Below are 23406 nucleotides of genomic sequence, written 5' to 3' on the forward strand. Positions count from 1 at the left end.
CAGGTTAAGATGACTACCAAGGGCAGGGGAGACTGAAATACTGCCATGCTTACTGAGCAAGTTTCTTGGCTTAATGATACAAGAAGTGCTAACTGTCTTGTGTGGGGAAGCTCTGGCAATATAAAAACTCTAACTGGGACTCCTCCTGAAGTCTGTGTTAGGTTTCTCCTGTTTAACAGCCAACTGACTTGCCAGGGAATTAAATCCAGTTCCCTAAACTGGCTTAATAAGAGGAGCAGAGAAATTATGTGAGTTTCAGAACCGGAAAGTCTTGCAGCAAGTCGCAAATTCACCTGAGTATTTTTGTACAGACCCAGTATAAATTGATCATTCCTTAATTATCTAGTTCAGTATAATGAGAGTCTATAATGTCTCAGAAGAATTGCATCTCAGTTGAAAATTCTCTTAATTCATCATTTCTTTTGAAAATCTCGTACTTAGGCTGCCTTGATAATTACTTTATATTCATGATTAGGCTAAAGCAGAAAGGGCTAAAAGAAGATCTGCAAGATCAATAAAGTCAGTTATTTTGACAAAAACACGTGACTGTGCGTTGGAGATTGGTAAGTTAATGCAAATAGCCCGTTATATCTCTGACATCAAAATGCTACAATTGTAAAATTCAAAAATAATCAACATCTGACACACTTCAACCCAAAGTGAACTTAAAAAGAAATGCTCCATGAAAATAGTCATCTGCCCCAGTCATGAATGTACTGTAACCTGATAAAGACCCTGAGAATCTTCAGTTTCCCCTTGACTCCCCGGTATGGTGCATAACAGAACTTCCTGTTGGAGGTTCACTAAGTGTTTGCTTGATGACAGTCCTTAGTCTCCCCTCATTGTGACTCATCTGTCATATTTCAGATGTTAAGGACAATGTAAAGTGTGTTCTAGAAGCATCTGTTTTTCTCTACATGTATAAGGCAGTCATCTCGATTTACTTGCCCATCAGTAGGACAGGCGTCTGCAACCTACTAATTTAAAATTAATTAGATTTAACTTTACGCATAGGCTGTTGTGTTTGAAATTTCAAACATCAGTTGTAACTGCTTGTGACTGTCTAGGTATATGCCAAGTACTGTTGTAATTTTAAAGTCTTGCTATCATTGGGAGCTTGATCACTCCCCATGGAGGGCTGTTGTGCAGATGCAGCATACGGCCATTTCTGGTGTTTTCTTCTTCCTCTGATGTGTAATTCCTGTTCCAGTGTGATCTGGTGCTGGGCTTGGAGCAAGCACAGGTACCGACTTTGAACAGCACAGCGGGGAAATAAGACTCAGAGGTAGTCAGAGAGTTGAAAAGTGGCACCCGCTGTCCCTAGTGTGGGAGCTGCCCCTGCCTAAGCCTACTGCTAGACTGAAATTAGGATATTAGAGGCCAGATAATTGTAGCAGCCCTCGCTTTACTTTGGCAGCCCCTTTGAACCTCACACTTAGTTTATGAATCAACTATCTCTTAATCTGAACCATACTAAATGGCCTATTATATGAATTAAATGGCCATTATAATGTGAGGATCTTAGCAGGCCTGGGCAAGACATTTCCTCTTCTGTATGTTTTGGTGCTAGTATGTGTCATCTCCATTCTCCTCCACCAGTGTTTATGAAAAAAAATAACTCCGGAAGATTTTACCAAGGTGACCCTGGGTAAAGTTCTGGTGGGATGGACCTCATCGTCTCTAGTGGATGAGCTGGCCTACTTGTTCTCCACTGATACAGTTCAAGGCAGAAAAAAACAGAATGAGCAGAGAACAAGAAGAGTCCCAGAGCAGAAAACTTATTTCAGCAACTCAAGTGTGTGATAAAAGCCACTTTGACAATGACTAAACAGTGAGCAGTATTATAGTGAAAAATTATGTACATTGACAGTTCCTCTAGCTGTCTCCCACAGTCTGTTGACACCATCTCCCCATTATGAGGATTGAGTTAATGCCAAAAAGCCAACATCCATCTGTCTGTATTTGCCAGACTTTGGGAGTGGAAGTAAGTGCTGTGTCAAGTGAAAAAGCAATGCACAATTTTATCATCAGGGTCTGAATAACAGTGTGACCTCTGTTGCTTCACAAATGTAATGGAGACTACAACGTTTACATTTAAGAAAGGGAAGAAACAATAGCTGAGATCTGTAAGGCAGAGTTTGTAATGAGAATGAGTAATGGTAATGTCATTCTGTTGGGTTATTTCACTCTTCTATTTGTTGCTGATTTATCAACCTACCCCCCGCGACTGACAACAGGAAAGTTTTTTTCTGTTGCTCCCATGAGTTAGCCAAGCCTTAACTGTGCCCTAAGAACTAGTATTCGCAGGCACAAATCTAGATCAGCATATGAAAAAATACAGACATAGAGCTAAGTGAAAAACACAACATATAAATCTGTTGCAGAATGAATTTTCTTACTCTCGAAGGTATTTATTCTACTGTAAGATCTTTGTGGAGTTGAGTGGCATCTGACTAAGCTTAAAGGTGCAAGATGATCCTGACAGCAAAAAATCCCATGAAACTGGCTGAAGCAATGTAGGTTAAACTGGATGATCCAGGTTCTCTGGAGAAACTAGCAGATCTTATACTACCAAACATTTTATTTTTCATTGTGCCACTGGAAAATAGAAAAAAAACAGGACACTTGGATTACCTCAAAATTACCATCACTGGAGCTCCACTTTGTTCTCAGAATTGTTGGTCTGGAGACCTGTATAGTATACTTGGATCTTCTGCATTACATCAGAAATATTGTTGCTTAGGCTGTTTGGTGTCAGAACCACTAGTAGGTTCCAAGTATCTCGGAGCAGTAAGATCTGTGGGAGTAGCTCCTGCCTTTTTGTTAGGTTGTTTCTCAGCATGTAGTAATTTCCATTATGAGTCACGTTCGGACAACAGAACTGCCTATTCCCAAACAGACTGCCCAAACAGACAATTCCTGCTGCGCAGTGGGTCTGAGACAGATATCAGCCATGTGTGGAACTGCAAGAGCATAAAACGCGTGATACTTAGTGTCAGAGGATCTCTAGTTGAAAAGATCAGTACTTAGAAGAATTTGGGTAACATCCTGTAAAAAACACTGTTATTACCAGCTTTAGTTATAATTGTGTCTTGTCGTTTTACATTCTACAGAATTACCACTTTCATGATAATTTAAATATTCTTAAACTCACGTGATCTTGGAAGCTAAAAATTTTAGTCAGGACAGTACTTGGAGAGAAACTCACTGGACATCCTGGGCTGAATTTGTTCGTACTAAGAAGCTGAGACTAAATACTTGAAGGATATTAGACTGTGGAAACAGAAGGAAAGACAGCAATTCAAGCATACTACCCCAGCAGAACCGGCATGAATAAAACACTGATAAGAGAGAAGCATAAAAGAGCAATTGCTGAGGACTTTCAACTTATTCTGACAATGTTTTTCTTCTTGTATTTTCTGAGAATGAAGACTGTAACCCCTTTAATCAAAACTGGAATACAGGATCATACTTGGTTGGCTTTCAGCTATCCCTCAATTTTGCTTCACCTTTAGTGAGAATTTTGTATCCTGCTTCCCAATTTTATTGCATCAGATTTAGTCCATTTGCAATCTAATACATACTGACTATTGAAACACATCAGCAAGCTAACATACCACCATTGAGCTGATAATATTCTGAAATGCTGAGATTATAATATCAAAGTATCAAAATGCTACAAACCCTCTGATAGGAGTGGGAACAAATCACTTCTGTTCACCTCGGAGGGTGAAACTGGCAGGTATATCATTTTCTCTTTAACTATGATAAAAAGTGCATAAAGAAGGTTTATTTAGCAGTCTCTTCTTTCTAATAAAGTGTGAGATAGCCTTCTTTGATCGTACAAACAAAGTTGATGATGATTGTTCTTGTTGAAACAGCTAACATTCATACTGTCATGGATTAACTGGGAGGTTCTGTGTAAGATGCATGGAACACTAAGAAGACTAGAGGACTAAGAAGATTATGTAAGACAAAGGAGACCAGCTGGTCCAAACAGCTGGGGTATAGTGGCCAGGCTATGGTCAGTATTTCTCATAATAGCAAGAGTTCCAAGAAAAGCAGGGATGATCAGAGCCAAGAGTCTGAAGGAAAAATATGGAAAGAAAAGGTCATATTTAGCTTTAAGAAGACAAAGGGAAGACATGACAATATTCTGAGAGCTCACATTCCCTATTAGGAGTAAGCTAGTTAGTGATAACTGGAGTGGATTGCTTGGGAAGCTCTGTCTTCAGAAAATTTTAGAACAAATTAGACAATTAGTATATATGATTTTTTCTTGGGGCTAGGGGACAGACTACATCATTCTTCAGTGCCCCTTCAGACCTTGCTATCAGTTGTTTTAGTGCAGTTGTTGCAGTTGAACAAGATAACCACAACTCAAGTAAAAGCTTAACTGAATGACTGTACTGGAGCTGTGGGCATAGTTCTGCAGACTTTCTCTGCTGGCACAATAACAGACTGTTCTATTCTCAGCTTTCATTCACGTTTTCTTGGAATGCTTGTTTGTTTTGGTTTTTTTACATAGCAGTTGACAGCTTCTCTGTAACATTGATTACAGCAACAATACTGAGTACATCTGAACAAAAATCCAACCTTACTCCTGTGAACACTGTATGCAAGTCTGTTCTTCAAATACCTGCTCCTTCTGTTGTGTCTCTATTTGCAGGAAATTCTAAAAGTTCATTCTTGCAGTCATATCCTCTTCCAATGAAGCATACTCTTCATGCTTACATGTTAAAGGTTAGGCAGACTTTCATTACTTCCTAAAACTCTGCTGTGCTTTTTCTTGTATGCCATGAAAGGAGATGCAGTTTCCTTTTCACGTCTGACAGCTGTGCTGGGCTGTTCATGACTGGCTATGGCATGAGCTGTTCTGGAACCTGGCCTCATTTTGTCTTTAGAGCATTTGGCTTCATTAATTTTGTTGGTCCATTCAGTCAATTTAAAGCAAGTTGCTATTGTAAATCAGTCCTACATAGGTAAGGTTAAAAGGGAAATGCTTTTACCATATTTCTGAGCCTCTTCTATTTCTGAAATCAGATAAAACCTTGCTGACAGCTTTCTGTACTTACTAAATGTAAAACTGAAGTCCTACAATTATTTTAATACTAATGGAAACACCATTTAAAGCTCAGAATCACATCCATTCCTTACAGGACAGATGAGTTTTAAACAAGAATTACATACATCAGAGACTGTAATGGTTCCAGATGGTCATTCTGCAGTTCCTGGTGTATCAGCTCTAAGTGCATTTTTAAAAGCATGGTTTGGGCTTGGTGAATTCTTTCTATATTCAGTATCATTTATGGGAATTACTGTATCACTGCAAATGACCCAGTGGCGGTTTTCTTAAAGTGAAATGTTAAAATCAAGCAAGAACTTGTACTTTCAGTTGTGGGCAGAGTAAAGCAGGATAAAGGAGAGACCTAACGATGCAATTCTTAACTGCTGATGGGAAAAATTTTCATCTTCTGTATCCACATTGTTAGGTTAATCTGCTATGTTCAGCTTTCAGTGTTCAGCTTTCAGTATTCAGCTTTCTGTGCTAGCTAAGAGACTGGAATTAAAGGATAGATTTTGGGGAACTTACCAACTAAAATGACCAACACTGAGGTGAACCAAACTGATGACGACTGAAGAAATTTGTGGATGAAATTCAAGGGGATTTAATCTTTACCTCTCCACCACCCCCAGTACCCCCCAATGTGGGGAAGGGATCCAGAAGATCACATCATGAAGAAAACTTGCAAATAAAGTTTCTGTATAAATGAATATAGGGCCTTAAAAAATATATTGAAGACTCACTCAAATGGAGACACTTACATCTTTTACCTTCTGGCAAGACTGCAGCAGATCCTTACGTACTATCACAGATTTATTTGGAATGGAATGGTTGGACTGTTTTGTCTAATACAGAATGAAGATGAGCACTTAGGAGCTGCTGAATGTGCATCCACATCAATGTATCAGTTTGGATCAGGACTGTACTTCCAGCAAGAATCTCCTCCTTGTTCTTTCTTACTCTGCTGTCATTCACACTGTGGAGCAGCGTCAGAGCGCATGAACTGGGTTCTTTCTGGATGAAGCTAAACTGGAAATGCACTCCAGGAATGCATCTAATATATTCAAACCCCAAATGTATGCTTTGTCCATGGCACCAGACTAGAGCTAGTCCAGCATGAAAAAAAAAAATGCCAAAAATTACCTAAACCTGATGTGCCTATACATGCCTATTAGTAGCTATATGTACTTCTAAAGGTGACGTGTGTGTGTATATATATACATATATATACATATACATATATATATATATATATATATATATAAATACAACAGCTGTTTTGCTGAAAGGCCAGTGTTCCTGCATTGCACTATTTACCAAATAATTGTCGTCTTCTAATTAGACCAGAAAGGTCTAATTATAGTAGGAACTAATCCTGTACTATAGCTGTTGAGAACATGAAAATTTCCATGAAAGGTCAAAAAAAATCTGCCCAGAAGTGTTCTGTATAATTCACAGATGAATGAAAAACTAGAAAAGAATAATCTCTCTTTGGGGATCTTTCTTTGGAATAAAGCGAGACAGTTTGTGCTGCAATGTTAACATAAAAGACAAAAAACTAACTGCTTCTATGAAGAAATAGCCCACCTAGGTATCTTGCTTTCTCTCAGTATATCTAAGTATGTTTTCCTTAGTATGTAAAATAACAGGAGTCTTCATAGTTCTTATACTGTTGCACACGCTAGAAAAGATGATAGCAACAGCAGCTTAAGGTAAACTTGTCACTTTGTTACAGTCTTGACCCCAGTCCACACACAAGTCTTCCAGTTGAAGTTCAAGCTAGCTGGCCTGGCAGAAATAGGCCTTATTTGACACTAAAGCTACAAACTGTAGAGATGAGTTATCTACCAATTACAACAGCTTATCAACTGCAAATCTAATTAGTCTGTATGGCTTCACTGTTGCATGACTCTCTTACTCCTCTCAGGCTTAAGGTATGCAGTAATTCACATATACTGACTCAGGCTAACACTTACAGGGAAGACAAGCTCTAAAAATCCTCCTAGAGGAGGATGAGTAAATCACTTAATATCCCAAGAGTAATTTAGATGCTATGATCACTGGTGCAGGCAGCATGTAATCACATTTTATTGACATCTCCTAAAGCTCAGTCTTCCTTTGAAGCTGCACAGAGTGAAGCTGAATAGAGTGTAGCTGGACAGCCTCATGCAACAGTCAGTGGAGAGACCTGATCTGGCACTAAATGCACTGGTTTGGGTAAAAGAAACCCTCTAAACACTGTACAGTAGTACTGTACGCACTGGCCTGCATTCTCTGTCGAGAATTTACATTGTATCTTCAGAAACAATTGTACAAAGTGTGGCAGTTAGCTTGCTCAAGCCATGCCACCACTCTTAGCATACCTAAGAACTGTGCAGCATACCTAAGAACTGTGCTTCTTAGGGAGAGAAAGGCTTTGTAAGTGATCTTGTATTAGACACTTGCAAAAACTTGTATAAATAAACATAGGGCCTTAAACTTTTTTTTATATTCATGTTTGATCACTCCAATATTCTGATCACTCAGATAACCCTTTTTGTTGTTACTTAATTTTGCTTATTTGAAGCCTAGTCAAAATTTTGAGAACATGAAGATCAATAGCTTTCTTATTCACACTTTTGAAAATACTGTGTTTTCCTGGAACACGGATTTGGGAAGCCATGCTTCATCTCAGAGTATGCTATCCCAGCATTTCAATAAACACACGAATATAATACAAGAAATATTGACAGTCTTAAAGACAGGCTGGCACTGAGTATCACCTAGCAATCCACAAGGCATACACTACTTTGGATTCTCTTCATTCTAACACAGTAAATGGGACTGCAAAAGCACTTGGCTAAAATAGATATTAAATCTTTAAACGTGCGATAAAACACTGTAAAGTGTATTGCATGCCTTTTACTTTGTATTTGTATCAGTAATTGCTTCATATTCTCTTTCTTGCAGGAGGTGAAGTCACCAAGCCCAGGTTTGCTCAATATTTCCATGGCAGTCTGGCCAGTCTTACTATCCGGCCTGGCAAAATTGAGAGTCAGAAAGTGATTTCCTGTTTGCAGGCCTGCAAGGAAGGTCTGGACATTAATTCTCTTGAGAGTCTTGGACAAGGAATAAAGGTGAGGGATGAACTGACATCATCTTTGATAAAAATTTAGAGCTGATTTATGAAGTGGAGAGCTCAAGGTAGAGTACACACAGTACAAATGTACTCCCAGGAGGATTGTAATTTCCCATGAAGTCATGCAAAGGAAAAACTGAACAGTAGAAGAGCTGTGCCGCAGCAAAGAAAAACGTTTCCATTATTTCAAAGCTAGATGCTCAGGAAATGATGTGCTGCTGATATTTCAGAGTCTCTAAGAATTTGCAGGTTGTGTGTTCATGCTTATTTTGGTACTTCAGCAGAAATACGTATTTCTACAGAAATAGATAGGGTTCTAAAGAATTACTAAACTTCTTGATTTCAAATAGTTTTAAAGCAACAGAAGGCATAAATAGCAAATCTTTCATCTACAAGCAACTCAGAAGTCCAGATGTAATAAGCTTGAAAAAGGAATTCCAAGAGGAAAATATGTTATGAGACATTAAAATTGGGCAATAAAGGGCATCAAGTCAAGAAATTCAAAGTTTACATTTGCATATAAATCATTAGCCATCCTCATTGTGCATAGGACTATTTTTACTGATGTAGTCATACTTTATCTAAGATCAGACAACAACAGATAAAGGAAAACAATGTTTCTATTGACATAGTAGCCAGATTGCTCTGCATTCATTGAGACAATTCTTTTCTTTTATATACGCATATAGGATCTTGAATAACTTCTGTAATATTTACATAAATAGCATTTTCTTTACTGATACAGCTATTAGGTGACAAGTATGTTTACACTTACCCATTTATATTTTGGTAAACTGGAAAGTTTTTATTGGTGCATTTCGAAGGTTGGTTAGAATTAAGCCATTTTGTAGTATACCAGTAACAAACACAATCTTCCACAGGAACTGTGCTTCAAATTAAATTAAATAAATGAAAACAACTGGGAAGATAATTTGGTTGCAGACCATGCAGACCTTTGAAGCAGCACATTTTCCTTTAGTGTTTCGTTCACCTTTAGTTTTTGTTCATTGAAACACCTTGTGTAAGGTGTTTGCTAGGATTTTAACATTAATTAAAGCAGTATACACTTGGTGTATAGTGTTTTTTAAAACCATAGTAATTCCTCCCCTATTGTCAAATTCTTAAATTTGAAAGTATTCAAATAATTTGTTGTTTCATGGGATTGAAAAAATATGTTAAACCTCCCACTGTTGCTGCAGCATGGGTGATTGATTGGCTTTCTGACGGTACTAGCAGTGCAATTTGAAAAATGAAAATGAGGGGTTTTTTTCCTCCTTTTCTTTTTCAGACCAAACTCCAAAACATTTTCCAAGCTACAGATGAGATACAGTGGTTCTTTAAAGTTACTGTTTTAATTTTTACTTCCTCAGGTAGCTCAACAGTCAGTATAACAGCAGGAGGGAAGAATCAAAGAAGCAGTCAGAGATACATTGTAGTAGGGTTTCTTACTGGGGCTGACAGAAAGAAGCTTAGATGGAAGAGGAACAGTTGGCACTTGACCTTCAAGAGAAAATTAATAAAGAGTTGCTGGTGTCAAAAATAAACATACCTGATCTCAGACAAACGTATGACATAGGTTTCGTGTGAGTATTTGCATGGCACTTAGCAGACTGGATGTTGCCAAACTGATGTTGAGAGAAGTTCCAGCTGGTCACTTTAGACTCCTGAAGCTTCACCTTTATAGCCTGCTAGAAAAGCCCAATGTAGCTGTGCTACAGTTTCTTACTTAGCAGTGTTGAAATTTTTTTTTTATATTTGCAGCCTAATTTTCAGGTATCTGTAACAGCCTTTAGCGACACTGTCTAAACTGTTGCTATTTTTAGCATTTTTTAATGAGAAGGACAAAAATGGCTCAGGCTAGGGCTTTCTCTGGTCCTGTTGGCAGCATTCCAGCTGTTCTGGCAGCTGAGCTATTAAGTTAACTAGCTAGCTAGAGTCTTCTTTTGATCATTTTATTCTGTGCTGTTGCTAGTTGGCAGAAAGAGCAAAAAAGTGCATGCAGGTTGTGGTGCTAGTGTTCTCCTTTGTTAAAAAATACCCTTTGGGACATTACGACCTTCCTTCGCAAGCCTTTAACCCAGTTCTCTTGTGTTCTGTTTGACAGAGAACCCTGTGCTTCATTCTGGTCTTCACAGCCTATTTGCTGTTTTGCTTTTTAACTCTTTCTTTCAGAATACTGTAGACACTTACTGTCTGTATATGATAGACTGTGTTCATATAATCAATACCCAGCTTTAGGAAGGGACTGCACGTGATAGAAGGGTGCAGTTCTGTGGTTTCTGCAGTAGAGTGTGAATTTCTCTGTGGTGGTGATGGTTTACTGAAACAACCAACAGACAAAAAAGGAATCAAGATGATTTATGATAGAAAATAAACTCAGTCATTTTCTATGCAGATATAGCAGCAAAGTTTTTTGGTCAGCAAGACTGCTCTGTGGTCAGTGCAATGGTAGGGGTAGCTACCAAATTTTCAGGTTGCATCAGCTCAAATGAGCAGGTGGCTTTATGCAAGGAGCCGCTCCATTTTAAATCATGACACCACTTACTGATCATGAGACAGAGACAGCAGAATCCCCTTGATTGGGACTGACATTAATGAAGATGTAGCAGGAAAATGTTATAATTGTTTTGTTCAGTCATGTTGAAATATATCTCAAAAAGATAGCCCTGGGTAAAAATAAGCAGAAAGCAAGACAAGTATGCTTCTGCCTACTACTGTCATTGAAGCTAGTATTTCTAAAGTGGGAGTACACTTGACCTAAAAAATTATGTAATAATAATAGTTACATTAAGTTATGTTTTTGAACTATATGGTTGCAGAGATACTATCAGCAAAGTTAGTAAGGCTGGAAAAGGTAAAGCAAATCTAGATTTATTTACTATAAAATCAATTGTAGCAATAATATTAATGGATCAAGTAGACGACTGCTAAGTACATGTTTTGGGGAATAACATAAGCATTCCGTCAACAATAGCTATTAAGATTTTTTCCCTTGAATTATTAGATTTTAGAGTTATCTCTGTTGAACAGTCCTTAAAATGTGTTGTTCTGTACTCTGCACCTGATACCTTAAATACTAATCATACGCATTTCTCCCAGTATCACTTCAACCCTTCCCAGTCAGTCCTTGTCATGGACGGAGATGACATTGAGAATATAAATCAAGCTCTCCGAAAGGTCTCATACATCAATTCTAGACAATTTCCTACTGCAGGCATACGGCGTCTCAAAGTCTCATCTAAAGTGCAGTAAGTTTATAGTTGAGCTAAACTGATTAGTATTATTTTTAATGAGTTACTTTTTTTCAATAGAAATGTAAAATTACATTGATAAATGATAATTTTGTATTATAATCTGTACTTTTATGCTGAATTAATTTTTTGTTTTCTTTTGATACTTTGCTTTTAAGAAACTTTTCTTGTGAATGTTATTTAGTTGTGTTCTGGTTATAGTCCGAACAGCACATACATTTATAGTACTACTAAAGGTGCATTTTAAAAAGCTACAGATCATTCTGTCTTAGTCATTACTGAACTGTAAGTGCCTTGTGTTAAATAGAAATCTGTGTGTCCGTCTGTTCTCATGCAACAATTGTGTGAGTACCCACATCATAATGTTTTACATAATGCAAGAGCTGCCTGCCACTCCAACTCCGAGCTTCCCTGGGGTAGGTCTATGTTACAGCAGGTTGTACAGTGCACGAAGAGCAGATTTGTTGAGTGAAACAATTGGTGCAGAGAACCCCACGTGCACACTGTACACAATTTTTACTTAGCGCTAGGTTAGCCTAGTGCTGTGGGTTAACCAAAGTGTTGGGAGAGCAGCTTCTGATTTAGTTTCACTGGAAGGAATCCAATTTGCACACGCTGGGGCTGGTCAGTGGTATGTGCCAAGGTGCAGAAAGGTAGAGATGATACAAGATTTTCTTCAAAAGCACAGTGTTGCTTCAAACAAACATGCTAATACAGATCCCCCTTGTCCTCAGCAAAAATGGGGGAGTGCCAGAATGAGTTCATGATATATCCAATTTAAATGGATAATGAGGCTTTTTGTTCACATATAACAAAATAAACATATTTCAGTCATTAGATATCAGTTTGAGAACTTAAATGTTAGGTTTACTACAATTCATTGTCACCACGTAATTAATTTTTTAACTACTGATTAACTTTGTTAAACATTAATTAAGCATCAAAACATTATTCTCATAGTGACCTTACCAAAGATTGTCATGAATCTGTTAAGCTGTCCCTATGTAATTTCAGTAGCTGTGAATGTGGGAGGAGATGAGTAGAACAGAGCTGTTACTGGCAGTGCTAACCTGTGCATGTGGTGATGCAGATATATGTTCTTCTATGTTACAGTGTCAAAGTATGAAACAGATGGATCTGAGAAAGTAAAGGGGTGAGAAGCAGTAGAAATGCTATGTGACTCTGATGTGCAAAGTATTACATGCAGTTAATGAATAATGTATTTTTCAGATGTTTTGGTGAAGATGTCTGCATTAGTATCCCAGATATAGATGCGCATGTAATGGTGTTTCAGGCCAATGAGCCCAAGATTACAATAAGTGGGATGGACCACTTTGCTAGACCAGCTGCACAGTTTGAAACTGAAAGAGGTGTTACTTTGTTACCTGACATCAAGATTGTCAGCACAGTCACTAAAATGGACTATCCAGTGGACTTAAAAGAAAATGATAGAGGTTTGTGGATTTATTTTAAATACTATTTATTACTCAATAATATGACCCCTCATATTTTGTAAAGTATAAACAAGTAACACAAAAGAAGTCAGTTCACCCAAATGAATTTAAGCTATGTTATCCAACAGTAATGTTGTAACTCAGAACACTCAAAATACATTGAAAAGTGAATAAATCCCTTTTCTTACATCTGTATGTGCTTCCAAAAAAAAAAGCAGCTTTCCCATTCTGTGTGTCTCCTAGAGTAATTCCTCTGCACTATTGAAATCCTTCTCCATATATTCTGTTAAATAACCTATTTTCTTTAGAATCTTTTAACATAATATTGTTAGTTAAATTAATAGAGTGGAAAGCAGTAATTGACTTTGAGAGTTTTTAGTCTGTTTTCTGTTTCCAATTACTGTTGTGCCTTTGGGTCAGTAAGTCAGTTTAGTAAGTAATGTAGTCACCTGGTGACTCATTTTCCTACATATATGAAGAAACAATCCTATGAACCTCATTTGCAGAGATCTTTTTCAATTATGATGGTTTCAAATGCTGGAAAGTGTACTGTATCATAATATTCTTCACATTCAATTAAGGTATTTAAAAAAAATTCTTGCATACAAGAGTGATCAATGTCCTTCACACACTTAAGAGACACTCCATATATGATGCCACATGTTTCTAAACACTGACATCTTCAAAACTATTCAGTGAATTAGAAACTGGTGTGCTACAGTTCAGTTCCTAAGTGCTTCCAATTTTTCTAAAATAATTATTAGCATAATCACTGTTGTAGCACTTAGAAACCTGAAAAGCCTGATTCTCACCTTGAAAAGGAACAAAGGAGATTTTCTTCAGCTACATGGAAGTCGAGCACCTCCTAGTGTGCCACTTCTCTTTTTTAAATCTACTTATAGTGGTTAATATGAATAGATAATAATGGGTTTGGGGAATATCTGTGTTTTGCAAGGGATCACTGAATTCTGAGTCTCAGTTCTTGCATTACACAGCTTGAATCATTATTTCTCTTAGCCAGATGATACTATCTGGCAGACCAAAAAACAGCTATGTATGTATATCTAGCCATCACTGTTTCTCCACTTACTGGGAAAATTATATAACTTGAGCATTGTGATTGCAGCAGATGATAGATAAGGCGTAGCTGAGGTGGCTGATTTAGTCACCTTGTAGTCCCTCATCCCAGCACCAGTTAAATCAGAGGTGTTTCTCATCAGAGGAAGAATGTAGGCAGTTGCTGCAGGCAGGAGCCCTGGAATGCAAAACTGTTGTTGTTTGTCCTGGTCCTGTAGACAAATCAGTCCTCCCCTCACAGCAGTGAAACCGCTGCCCTATATGCGCAGTGACAGCAGGAGCAAAAAGCCTGACTAGTTACAGCTTTCCCTTACTTGGCAACCCAGCTCTCACCTGTCTCTCTCATAACTTCCCATGGGCCAACCCATCAGCCTTAGTATGATTTGTATTTGGCTATCTTGCGAGTTGGCTCTGAAATTTTGGCACAAATTAGAACAGTTTCCAGCAATACTTAAGAGGTCTGATAGTCAAATTCACTACATCATCAGGAGTTGGGAATCTGAAGCATAAGACTTCTGTTAATACATTCCTGCCGCATTTATCCTTTGAGAGTCACAAAATGGGTCACAATTTCCAAGATTCCAGTCTCTGTATCTCTATGATGGCAGTCTCAGGGAGCTGGTTAAGCAGTGTTGCCAGCCACTTCATGGTGAGTTGGTCAGAGAATTAAAATACTAAATCACTGGTCTTCCGGTGACATTTTTTTTTAAGCATGCATACTCACTAAAAGGTAATCAGTTTCCAACTCAGTTTCTCCAACTCACATAAGCTAGGCTCATGCTATTTATGACAATACCATATTCTTGGATAGATGGCATAGTGTCCTCTGAAATACAAATTATTTTGTGGGCCATGGAGTAGCTGAGAGAATCATGCAAGCGTATATTTGATGCATTTTTTTTTTCTGCTTGAAGTTTCCCTGAGACAAGAATCAGTGTGTAATATCAGCCTGGTATCAATACAGTATTGAAAAGCAGAATTGTTAGTATGCGAATTGTTTTCTAGGATCAGATTTCAGTTTTATACTTCAGCACTGTTCTTGAATGCCTTTTATTATAATGCAATTTATCTTGTATCTCTGTATGTATTTTTAGGCCTTTGTCATTTCAGCATCTGAGCAGGGAGAATACTTTGCTTTTGATTTGCTTCAAGTAGTCTGTGTTTAATATAAGCAAAGAATAATTCAGTCATCTTGGTGAAAACTGAAAGTCGTGATTCAAGGCACATAAATGACTAAACAGTTTTGTGATGATTTCTCAGAGTTTCTTTTTTTATGGTATATATCTCTCATGTGTTCATAGCTAATAAGCCAGTTGTATTAGAAGAAATGCTTCACAACTTGGATTTCTGTGATATTTTGGTCATCGGAATGGAACTAGATCCTGAAAAAGAGTGTTTAGAACTAGATCATGAGGAGCTTAAAGGAAAACATCTAGATGCCACAAATTCCACAGCTGGCTATTCAGTCTATGGTATGTTCATGAACTTCGCTTGCCCTAATTCAGTCCCACCAGCAATTATATTCTTGGAATGAAAGAACTAATTCTAAAGCAATGAGGCAGAACTCTGAGGTGTAATACCAGGATGTACTGTGGGAGAGATGGTGGCTCAGAAAGAGATACCATCTCTCCTGTTACTTCTTGCTGTTTTGGTGTGCTGCATTTATCCTGTGGAGTGCAGCACAGCTTTGACTTAGTTCTGCACACCTCCTGCCCCTCACCAAACAGGGGAAATAGCAATACTGCTTTAAGTATGGGATTCTTGTGGACCATCACTGTGGCACATACAAGTGTACAGTGCTGCTAGTGAGCTAAAAGTAATTTATTTTAAAACTTTGCTGTTGTAATATTTTACCTCTCTGTTATGGACATACATTCCTTTACAAAAGCTGTTTTCACATAATATAATATGCATCGGAGTCGCTACCAGAGACTGTTTTATGCATTGCCATTTTCAGTTTGTTCTGATAAATTTTTATTTTCTCTGAAAATTTGTTTTCTCCTGTACTGTACAGAGCACTTCTTAAATAGCATCTCTTCCTGATTATTAACTGCTTTGCTACCATTTCAGGCGTGGACACCATGTACAACTATGAACAGGTTCTTCGTCAGATTCGGTATCGTAATTGGTACACTTCTGCCACCTTTGACAGAAAATTCAGAGTAAAGTGCTCAGAGCTAAATGGACGTTACACCAGTAATGAATTTAACTTGGAGGTAAGCATAGCTCAATCAAATTTTCTTTGCTAGACCTGAAATTGAGCACTAACCTCATCTTTAGAGCCACACTGAGTTTTAAAATTTGTAGAAAGATTGACGTACTCTGCTAACCGTAATCAAATGAGGATAGGTCTAAGTTTCAAACAAATACAAAGTACGACTTCTTCTGTGGGCACTCCTGGATGTGGGTCCATCTGTGGAGAATCAGGTCATCATCACTATTTTTCCATGATGTAATTATCACATAAAAGCTCCTATGTATGTATTTTATTGGAGAAGCAGAAGTAAATCATCACATCTCATTACTTTTCCTTGATTAGCTTTTTTTTCAACTTCACCTGTCATACTTTTCTTCCCTGAAGTTACTACCTTCTCAGTTTTGCCAAGCACTGTTCCCTTGCTGTAAGCTTAATAATTAGTTGTTCATCAGATGGCGATCATTCCTAGTAATTTACTGCATTTCAGATTTCTTTGAGGAAGAAAGTCAGTATATAGGTAGTGCATAAGATAGACGTCATATGCCATCGTTCATATTCTTTTGGATCTACTGTCCAGACATGCTCTGTTACTCATGATAATTTCAATAGGTCTCTTGAGCTTGTGTCAGCTAGTGCTAAGTCCAGTGCAGCACAGTGACTGAGAATTAGTGCTGATGCATATCAGCAAAATTACGGACCTGTTCTGCAGAACCGAGTTATTCAGTCTTGAACTTAGGTACCAAGTAACTAAAAGGAGAGGGAGAGGACCTCCTTAACCATATGCACAAAACTTAAAATTAGGTTCTTATGGTGACACGGAAAAATCCTCCTTGTACACCTTAGCATTCTGCAGCAGGATGGTACAGCCCTGAGACCGACTTCAGGGTTTTTTGCTTACAACATTAATTGTGAGTAGGACAGAGAAGCGGTATTATCTTCAAATGACTCGGCTGAAAGAAGGGAAACATGAAAAAACAAGATATCCTCTCGTATTATTTTGGTTTTAGTCTCAACCAGTTTGAGAAACTGTCAATGTCCAGAGTGACAAACCTCCTGTTAACCTTCAGGGAACACCTGCAGACTGATTAGAATAGAGAAAAAGGCACAACTTCACAGATAGGTAAAACTAAAAAAAGAGCTTCCTTTCCTGTGTCAGTTCAAAGTCAATAGCTAAAGGACTGCTAATAATAAGAAATACATTAGCCTTTGTATTTTTCTCTAGACTGAAAAATGAATTTGGTCCATAAGCTCTATATAATAATGTTCCTGTCTGCTGATGAACTTCATTATACAGTGTAATATGTGGTGCCAGCAGGCTTGGCATACAGAGCACTTTCTAGTATCTGATCTCATATTCTTATCATCTTGTGCCAGATTAATATTCTACACAGCTCCAACTCCAACTTTATGGACCAGGTAAATCATATGATGGTACAGCCGCAATTTTTCCAGCCTGTCCACCACCCAGAGGGAAGCATAAGTGCTTCTCCCAACTCAGGTATGTGAAAATCTTATAGTAACTGCTCTTAGTGATTTTGCCATGTTAATATTTCCCTTGTGATTCAGCCTAGTCAACAAATTAAGCCCTGGAGCCCACAGTCCTATCTTGTGCAACCTCACAGCCATCATTGCACAGGTATAAAGGAAGGCAACATTTAATTCTCTTCTTCCTGAGGAGGAGGTACTTTACAATTAAAAGCTAGCATCGTTGTTAAAGTCTTCATAAAGGGCTGTCTACTTCAACCCATCTAGTTAACAAAGTAAGTGTCTCATTTCTAGTAATATGTGGTATGAAGGGTAGTATTTATGCTCATATTGTCTTTGTATAATTGAATTCCGATGGCTTACTGATTTCTGCCCACTCCTTGCTGGGCAAAATGATTTTTTTTTTTAATAAATAAGTAAGTGCTGCAGTCCTTCTGTTAGCAGCTGTCCAGACTTAAGTCTAGCACTATCTGGACAGAAGACAGATCCACCTAGCCAAGTGTGGGCAAGTATTAGCATATGTTAAATCCAGAATTTGAGAATGTTTTAGCTGTGTATGTTTAAATACCTACCCACATCAGAAGCCTTTTCAGTGAAACAAAATCAAAGTCAAAGGTACTTGCTTAAATACTGGATCCTGAGATGTTTTTAGCTGCAGGATACCTAGGTAGAGAGAGAAAGCTGATGCAAATTGTAGGGAGTTACATGTAGGTATTATAAAAAAAATCACTGTATGCTTCTGTATGCTTCTGCAGATATTTTGCTAATACCGGAACTGTTAAAAACTGTTTTTTTAACCCTAATGTTTGTGAGAAACAAAGAAGTACTCCATTCTTACAGGCAGGGCAAGGCAATATAATGGGGTACAGAACTACTGTAGGACATGGCACTTCAATACATAGGTAGCAAGGATACACAGAAAATAGCAGGATTTCTGTACTAACCTGTACAGTTACGGAGCTGGTAACATAAGGGTAGTTTAAAGACCTGTCTTCCTGTGACTAGCTGGAGAGAGAGGCTTCCAGGAGTGCAAGAGGGCAGTGAAGAGGATGTCTGAATCTGTAAGAGTCTGCCAGCAAGACTGTAATAAATACATGCCAATAGAGCTGCAAGGTCTTGGAATTTGAGATTGAAATCACAGTACAAGTGTTTGTTTGAAACTGTCTAAAATATAAGCTTGATACACGCTTGTTCCACACAAGTGAGGTTAACGCTTTAATTAGCTGTAATCAGGGATAATACGTAGATAACTTGACTGATGAAAACTGTTGTTCAGAAACTAATTCATTCTGCAGTTGTCTTTTGTAGTAAATTGGGTTAAAAAAAGAAAGGCAAACTCACTTTTCATTTGAGATTTATAATGCTCATTAACAGCTATTTGTCAATGCCATTCATATATATTCTGCCCTAGTAGATGGTAACTTGTCACCATTTCCTGTAGTCCCAGGCAGACAGCAGAAACCTAAAGGAAGAGGGGCTGAGGGCAGAACATAGACAATCGGGTATGCAATCAGTGATTTTTTTTAGACAATTTGTTCCACAGATGTGATCCCACCGCCATTTCCGCCTTTTGTTTCAGTTGTTCCAAGTGTGGCTACTGTCGTTATCATAATCTGTGTGAGTATACTCGTTTTCATCGTAGCCTTGGGCGTCTACAGAATTCGGACAGCTCATCAGCAGAGCTCCACAGACAATGAAGGAGGTAAAGAAAATGAAATGGACTGGGATGATTCTGCTTTGACAATTACCATCAACCCCATGGAGGTACATAACTGAGGCATGATATTATGGCATGCTATTATTACTAAGTTATTATCTGGGCTGATAGCTTACCTAGTAGTGCATTTTAAGGCTTTTTCAGAGTACATTTATTTAGGTGGGGACCTGGAATAACAGGTTGTGTCTAAATACATTCAGAGCCCTTCTCAAATATAAACTCTGCACACCATGATAACATGTAATTTTGCACTTACTTACTAATATTTGTTGTCATATGTATTATTAAATTGGATGGTGAAGAATTCTTGGGTACAAAACCACTTCCTCCCCATTCATTGTATATATTTATACCCCAGGCTCCCAAAATGATCTAACCTAAAAATGTAAATACTAAGCTAAAAATGTATATACTAATACATAAACAGGAGTAATTCAGAAAACAGGGAGTGATCAGCAGTTTAAAGAAACTGATGTGGAAGGATTAAACTTCAGCAGTTTGACTAAGCAACAGATACCACTTACTTACTAAAACAGTTTCTGAATATTTACTATCAATCAGTCAGCTGTATCATAATTGATGCCTAATGTTCACATAAGGATAGCATATTCTCCCAGCATGTTAGCTTTTCTATATGTGGAACGTGTTCACATTCACACAGCCACTGGCTAGCAACTAGGCAATTTTCTTCTACAGTCTCTCTTTCATTTCTTTAAATGTACTATAGAAATACGAAAAGCCTCATCAGGCAGAAGAGGAGAGTGAGGAGGAAGAAGAGATAGAAGATGAAGAGGAAGACACAACAAGTGCTGAATCAGAGGAGAGTGAGGAGGAGGAGGAAGAGGAGGAGGAAGAGGAAGTGGTTGTCCGAAAGGGAGACAAACAGAATGCCACCAGGCAAGAGCAGTTGGAGTGGGATGATTCAACACTTCCCTACTAAGAGCCCTTCTGCCACACTGATCCTTTTGTAAACACCAATACAATGTTTTTTCAGAGTCTATGAATTCATTGACAGGATTTGAACTTCTGCTTGCCTATAACTGTTTTTGCCTAAAATGATTTTGTTGTAGTAATTGATAATGATAGAACTGACCCTCTTCCTAGGTGTGAGTTGCAAAGCCTGGAGAAAACCAAGTATAAACGTACTGGTGTCACTGATAATAGAGGCATCTGGAACTTGATCTGTTAGCTTAGTCCTCAATTTCCTGTTTCTGTACCACAGATATGTGACAGAAGTCCTGTCACTCAATCCATAGAGGTTTTTGCCTTTGCTATTTTTTCATAAAGGAAAGATTTCAGCTTGTTATGAAGAATTACTTGTGTGGGTCCAAAAACACATTTGCCATTTGGCTTCATAATCTTACATGTAAAATAAAATCCACCTTCAAATTAGGGCAGAGTTCTAGTGCTGCTTGTGACAGAGATGGAATTCCATGTGTCTTCTCTTCTTGGATGTTAACTGTCTTCTACAAGGTATTATTTAGGACTTACTTAACCATGGGATGCGTGTGTGCCTGTGTAGAATGGACAGTGTATTTTTCAGAAATGCTGTCAGAACCCTGAAGACAGGTTTTATCCAGCCCACCCAGGAAAACTTACCAGAGTTTAAAAAAAACCTTCAGCATCCCCTGTTGGTGTTACCAAAAAATACGAATTACTCTGTGTGCACAGATTGAGTAATACTGTCCTAGGCAAAATGTAAATTGCAATGGGAATGATTTACTGAAAAATCTGTAGAGCTGCTCATTAGTTATGGATTCAGCAATTTGCAGCAAATCAATGCTTTACAGTCTGTCTTGCAAAATCATTAGCTTGCTACAGTATCTTACTGAAGAAGCGGAAAATAAGTGATGCCCATTATTCAATAGCTATGTGTGGTGGGGATTTAACCAATGATTTTATGTGAGGAAAATGTTCCCGTTTGCTTTACTGAATAAAGCCAGTGTGAATTCCTGTCTGGCTTTGTTCTATAAACATTATGCCCTATTTCTTCTGTACCCTTACTCACCAAATAACAGTGGCACAAGAGAAAGTAAGTGACAGACGTCATAGACAACTGTCAGCTGTCTTTCATGTTCATAACAACTCTTTTTTCATCTTCATGAAGCCGTTATCATTGACAAAAGGTTTTATAAAGTAGAACAAATAAAACCTACTTGGAGCCAAAAGTAGTTTAAAAAAAAAAAAAAAAAAACTCTTTAAAAGCTTGTGAGAGTATTTTAGTTTGTTATGGTAACACAGCATATTTTTCTTAAGCACTGTTCAAAGAAAAAAAAAAGAGAAAAAACAAGCTATGTGTAATGTGTTGGTATGTCTGTGTGGTGTGTTTCCTGTCCCCGTTCCTTAATAATTTTGTATCTTCAAATGATATGCATACCCAATGATACCGCACTTTCTAGGGTAACTATTCTGATGCATAAAAACAAAACGGCATGGAAGTGAATGCTGCCTTGTGGCTTTTCTGCTTTTTTCTAAATATTTCCTTTTCTTCACAGTTTCATCATTGACTTTTGCTTTTGTTTTTGTAATTTGCTGTAAAATGAGCCACTTCCTCTTCCCCTGTCTCCCAAAGAAACAAGTAGTCAGTCTCACCACAACAGGACTTTACTGGCCGCCTGTGACTGGCAGTTGATCCTGCAAAGAGTAACACTTTCTCCTAGAGTTTAAGAAATCTGGAGGGCGGCCATCTCTAAATACTTTATCTGTTTATTAGCACCTGAGCTCATGCAGGCCTTGCAATGTAAAGACTGTACTGCGGCGAGAGGGAGTTGGTCTTGTCTTTTAATTCCAGTTTCTGGATCTGATAGCTGTCAGGATAGGCTGACAGCAACTGGACCTTAACAACAAGAAAGTTATCAAAAGACTCGCCTGAATTTATTTGAAAGTTAGAGATCTTTCTTCATGCTATTTATTTTAAGCTGAGGGATCTGACACATGACTGTTAAGACTTGGAACTGGCCACTTAGAAGTTTTCTTATGTATGTGTGCAGTCCCATTTTATGGTTACTGCAGTCTCTCACATGAATTAAATACACATGAATATTTGCAGAACCAAGCCCAGATAAATAAACCATATCTGCAGGAATAAGGATTGTAGAATCGGCTAAATTTTCTATTTATAGACGTGGTATCTTAGAAAAGACTTGCATTAGACCATTTCCAACTATGAAAATAAATAAATCATTACAAAATCTATTCATCACTTTTCTTCCAGAGAGTTAAATAAGAAAATACTAAGGGGGGGGGGACATCATTATTTCATTGTTAATTTTTGTCAGTGACATGAAACAGGCTCTTCATTATGGTTATTTGCAGCACGTATCTAAGCAAAGCTTTCTGCTCAGAAAAAGATTTTTTTAAATTACAATTAGGCATATAAAAGTCAATTTCAGATTTAAAACTAAACTAGGATTTATTTTTAACATCTCTATTGTTCCTAATTCTTACTATTGTTGATACTATTACAAATACTAGGGCACTTGAAAACAGCAACTTGCCACCTTATTTGACAGCCTTTAATTGTTTTTTTTTTTTTATGTTCATGGCATCATAGGTGTGTTTCTTAACCTAATAGTTTTTTATATTTTTGTTACTGGAAGCAAATCTGTTCAGGCCATGCTGGTCTCTTACACAAGAGGCAGACGTGAAGTATTTTCTCTATTGTAAATATACCTACATTTTCAGACTTAAGCCAAGTAATGCAGAAACCTTTTATCCTAAAAATGGTTTGCATCAGCATATTCAGCAAACTAAAATGCATCATTGTACTTATTTTTGTTACTTATTGAGGTGAGTTGTTACACAGCATTTTTCATTTAAATAATCAGAAAGATGGTCACAAAATTTTAGAACAAGCAGGCTATTTCTTCACAAAATGAACCTTAGAATATTCCTATAAAATTGGTCAGCAGCGGCTTCATTAGAATGATTTAGAAATAATTCTAACAATAATCCCTTTGCCTCCTTATAGATTATTTTTTGATATAAACTAGTTGCTTAAAATCAAACTGGAACACACACGTGTGCGCGCGCACACCCACCC

General features: G+C 37.7%; 1 protein-coding gene across 1 annotated transcript in view; it reads left to right on the plus strand.

Moving 5' to 3' along the window:
• CLSTN2 (calsyntenin 2) overlaps positions 1 to 23377 on the plus strand; it is a 422996-nt gene extending 399619 nt beyond the window's left edge. The window contains exons 12-19 of the mRNA XM_085298685.1: positions 8015 to 8181; positions 11283 to 11431; positions 12665 to 12888; positions 15267 to 15437; positions 16036 to 16181; positions 17537 to 17660; positions 19227 to 19411; positions 20092 to 23377. Coding sequence (XP_085154811.1) covers positions 8015 to 8181; positions 11283 to 11431; positions 12665 to 12888; positions 15267 to 15437; positions 16036 to 16181; positions 17537 to 17660; positions 19227 to 19411; positions 20092 to 20304 — 1379 coding nt within the window. The 3' untranslated portion in view covers positions 20305 to 23377. The remainder of the gene's footprint in view (positions 1 to 8014; positions 8182 to 11282; positions 11432 to 12664; positions 12889 to 15266; positions 15438 to 16035; positions 16182 to 17536; positions 17661 to 19226; positions 19412 to 20091) is intronic.
• Positions 23378 to 23406: the final 29 nt, after the last annotated feature.

This window comes from Rhea americana, unplaced genomic scaffold, assembly GCF_003343005.1.
Source record: "Rhea americana isolate MKP2758 unplaced genomic scaffold, rheAme1 scaffold_14, whole genome shotgun sequence".
Classification (NCBI taxonomy): domain Eukaryota; kingdom Metazoa; phylum Chordata; class Aves; order Rheiformes; family Rheidae; genus Rhea; species Rhea americana.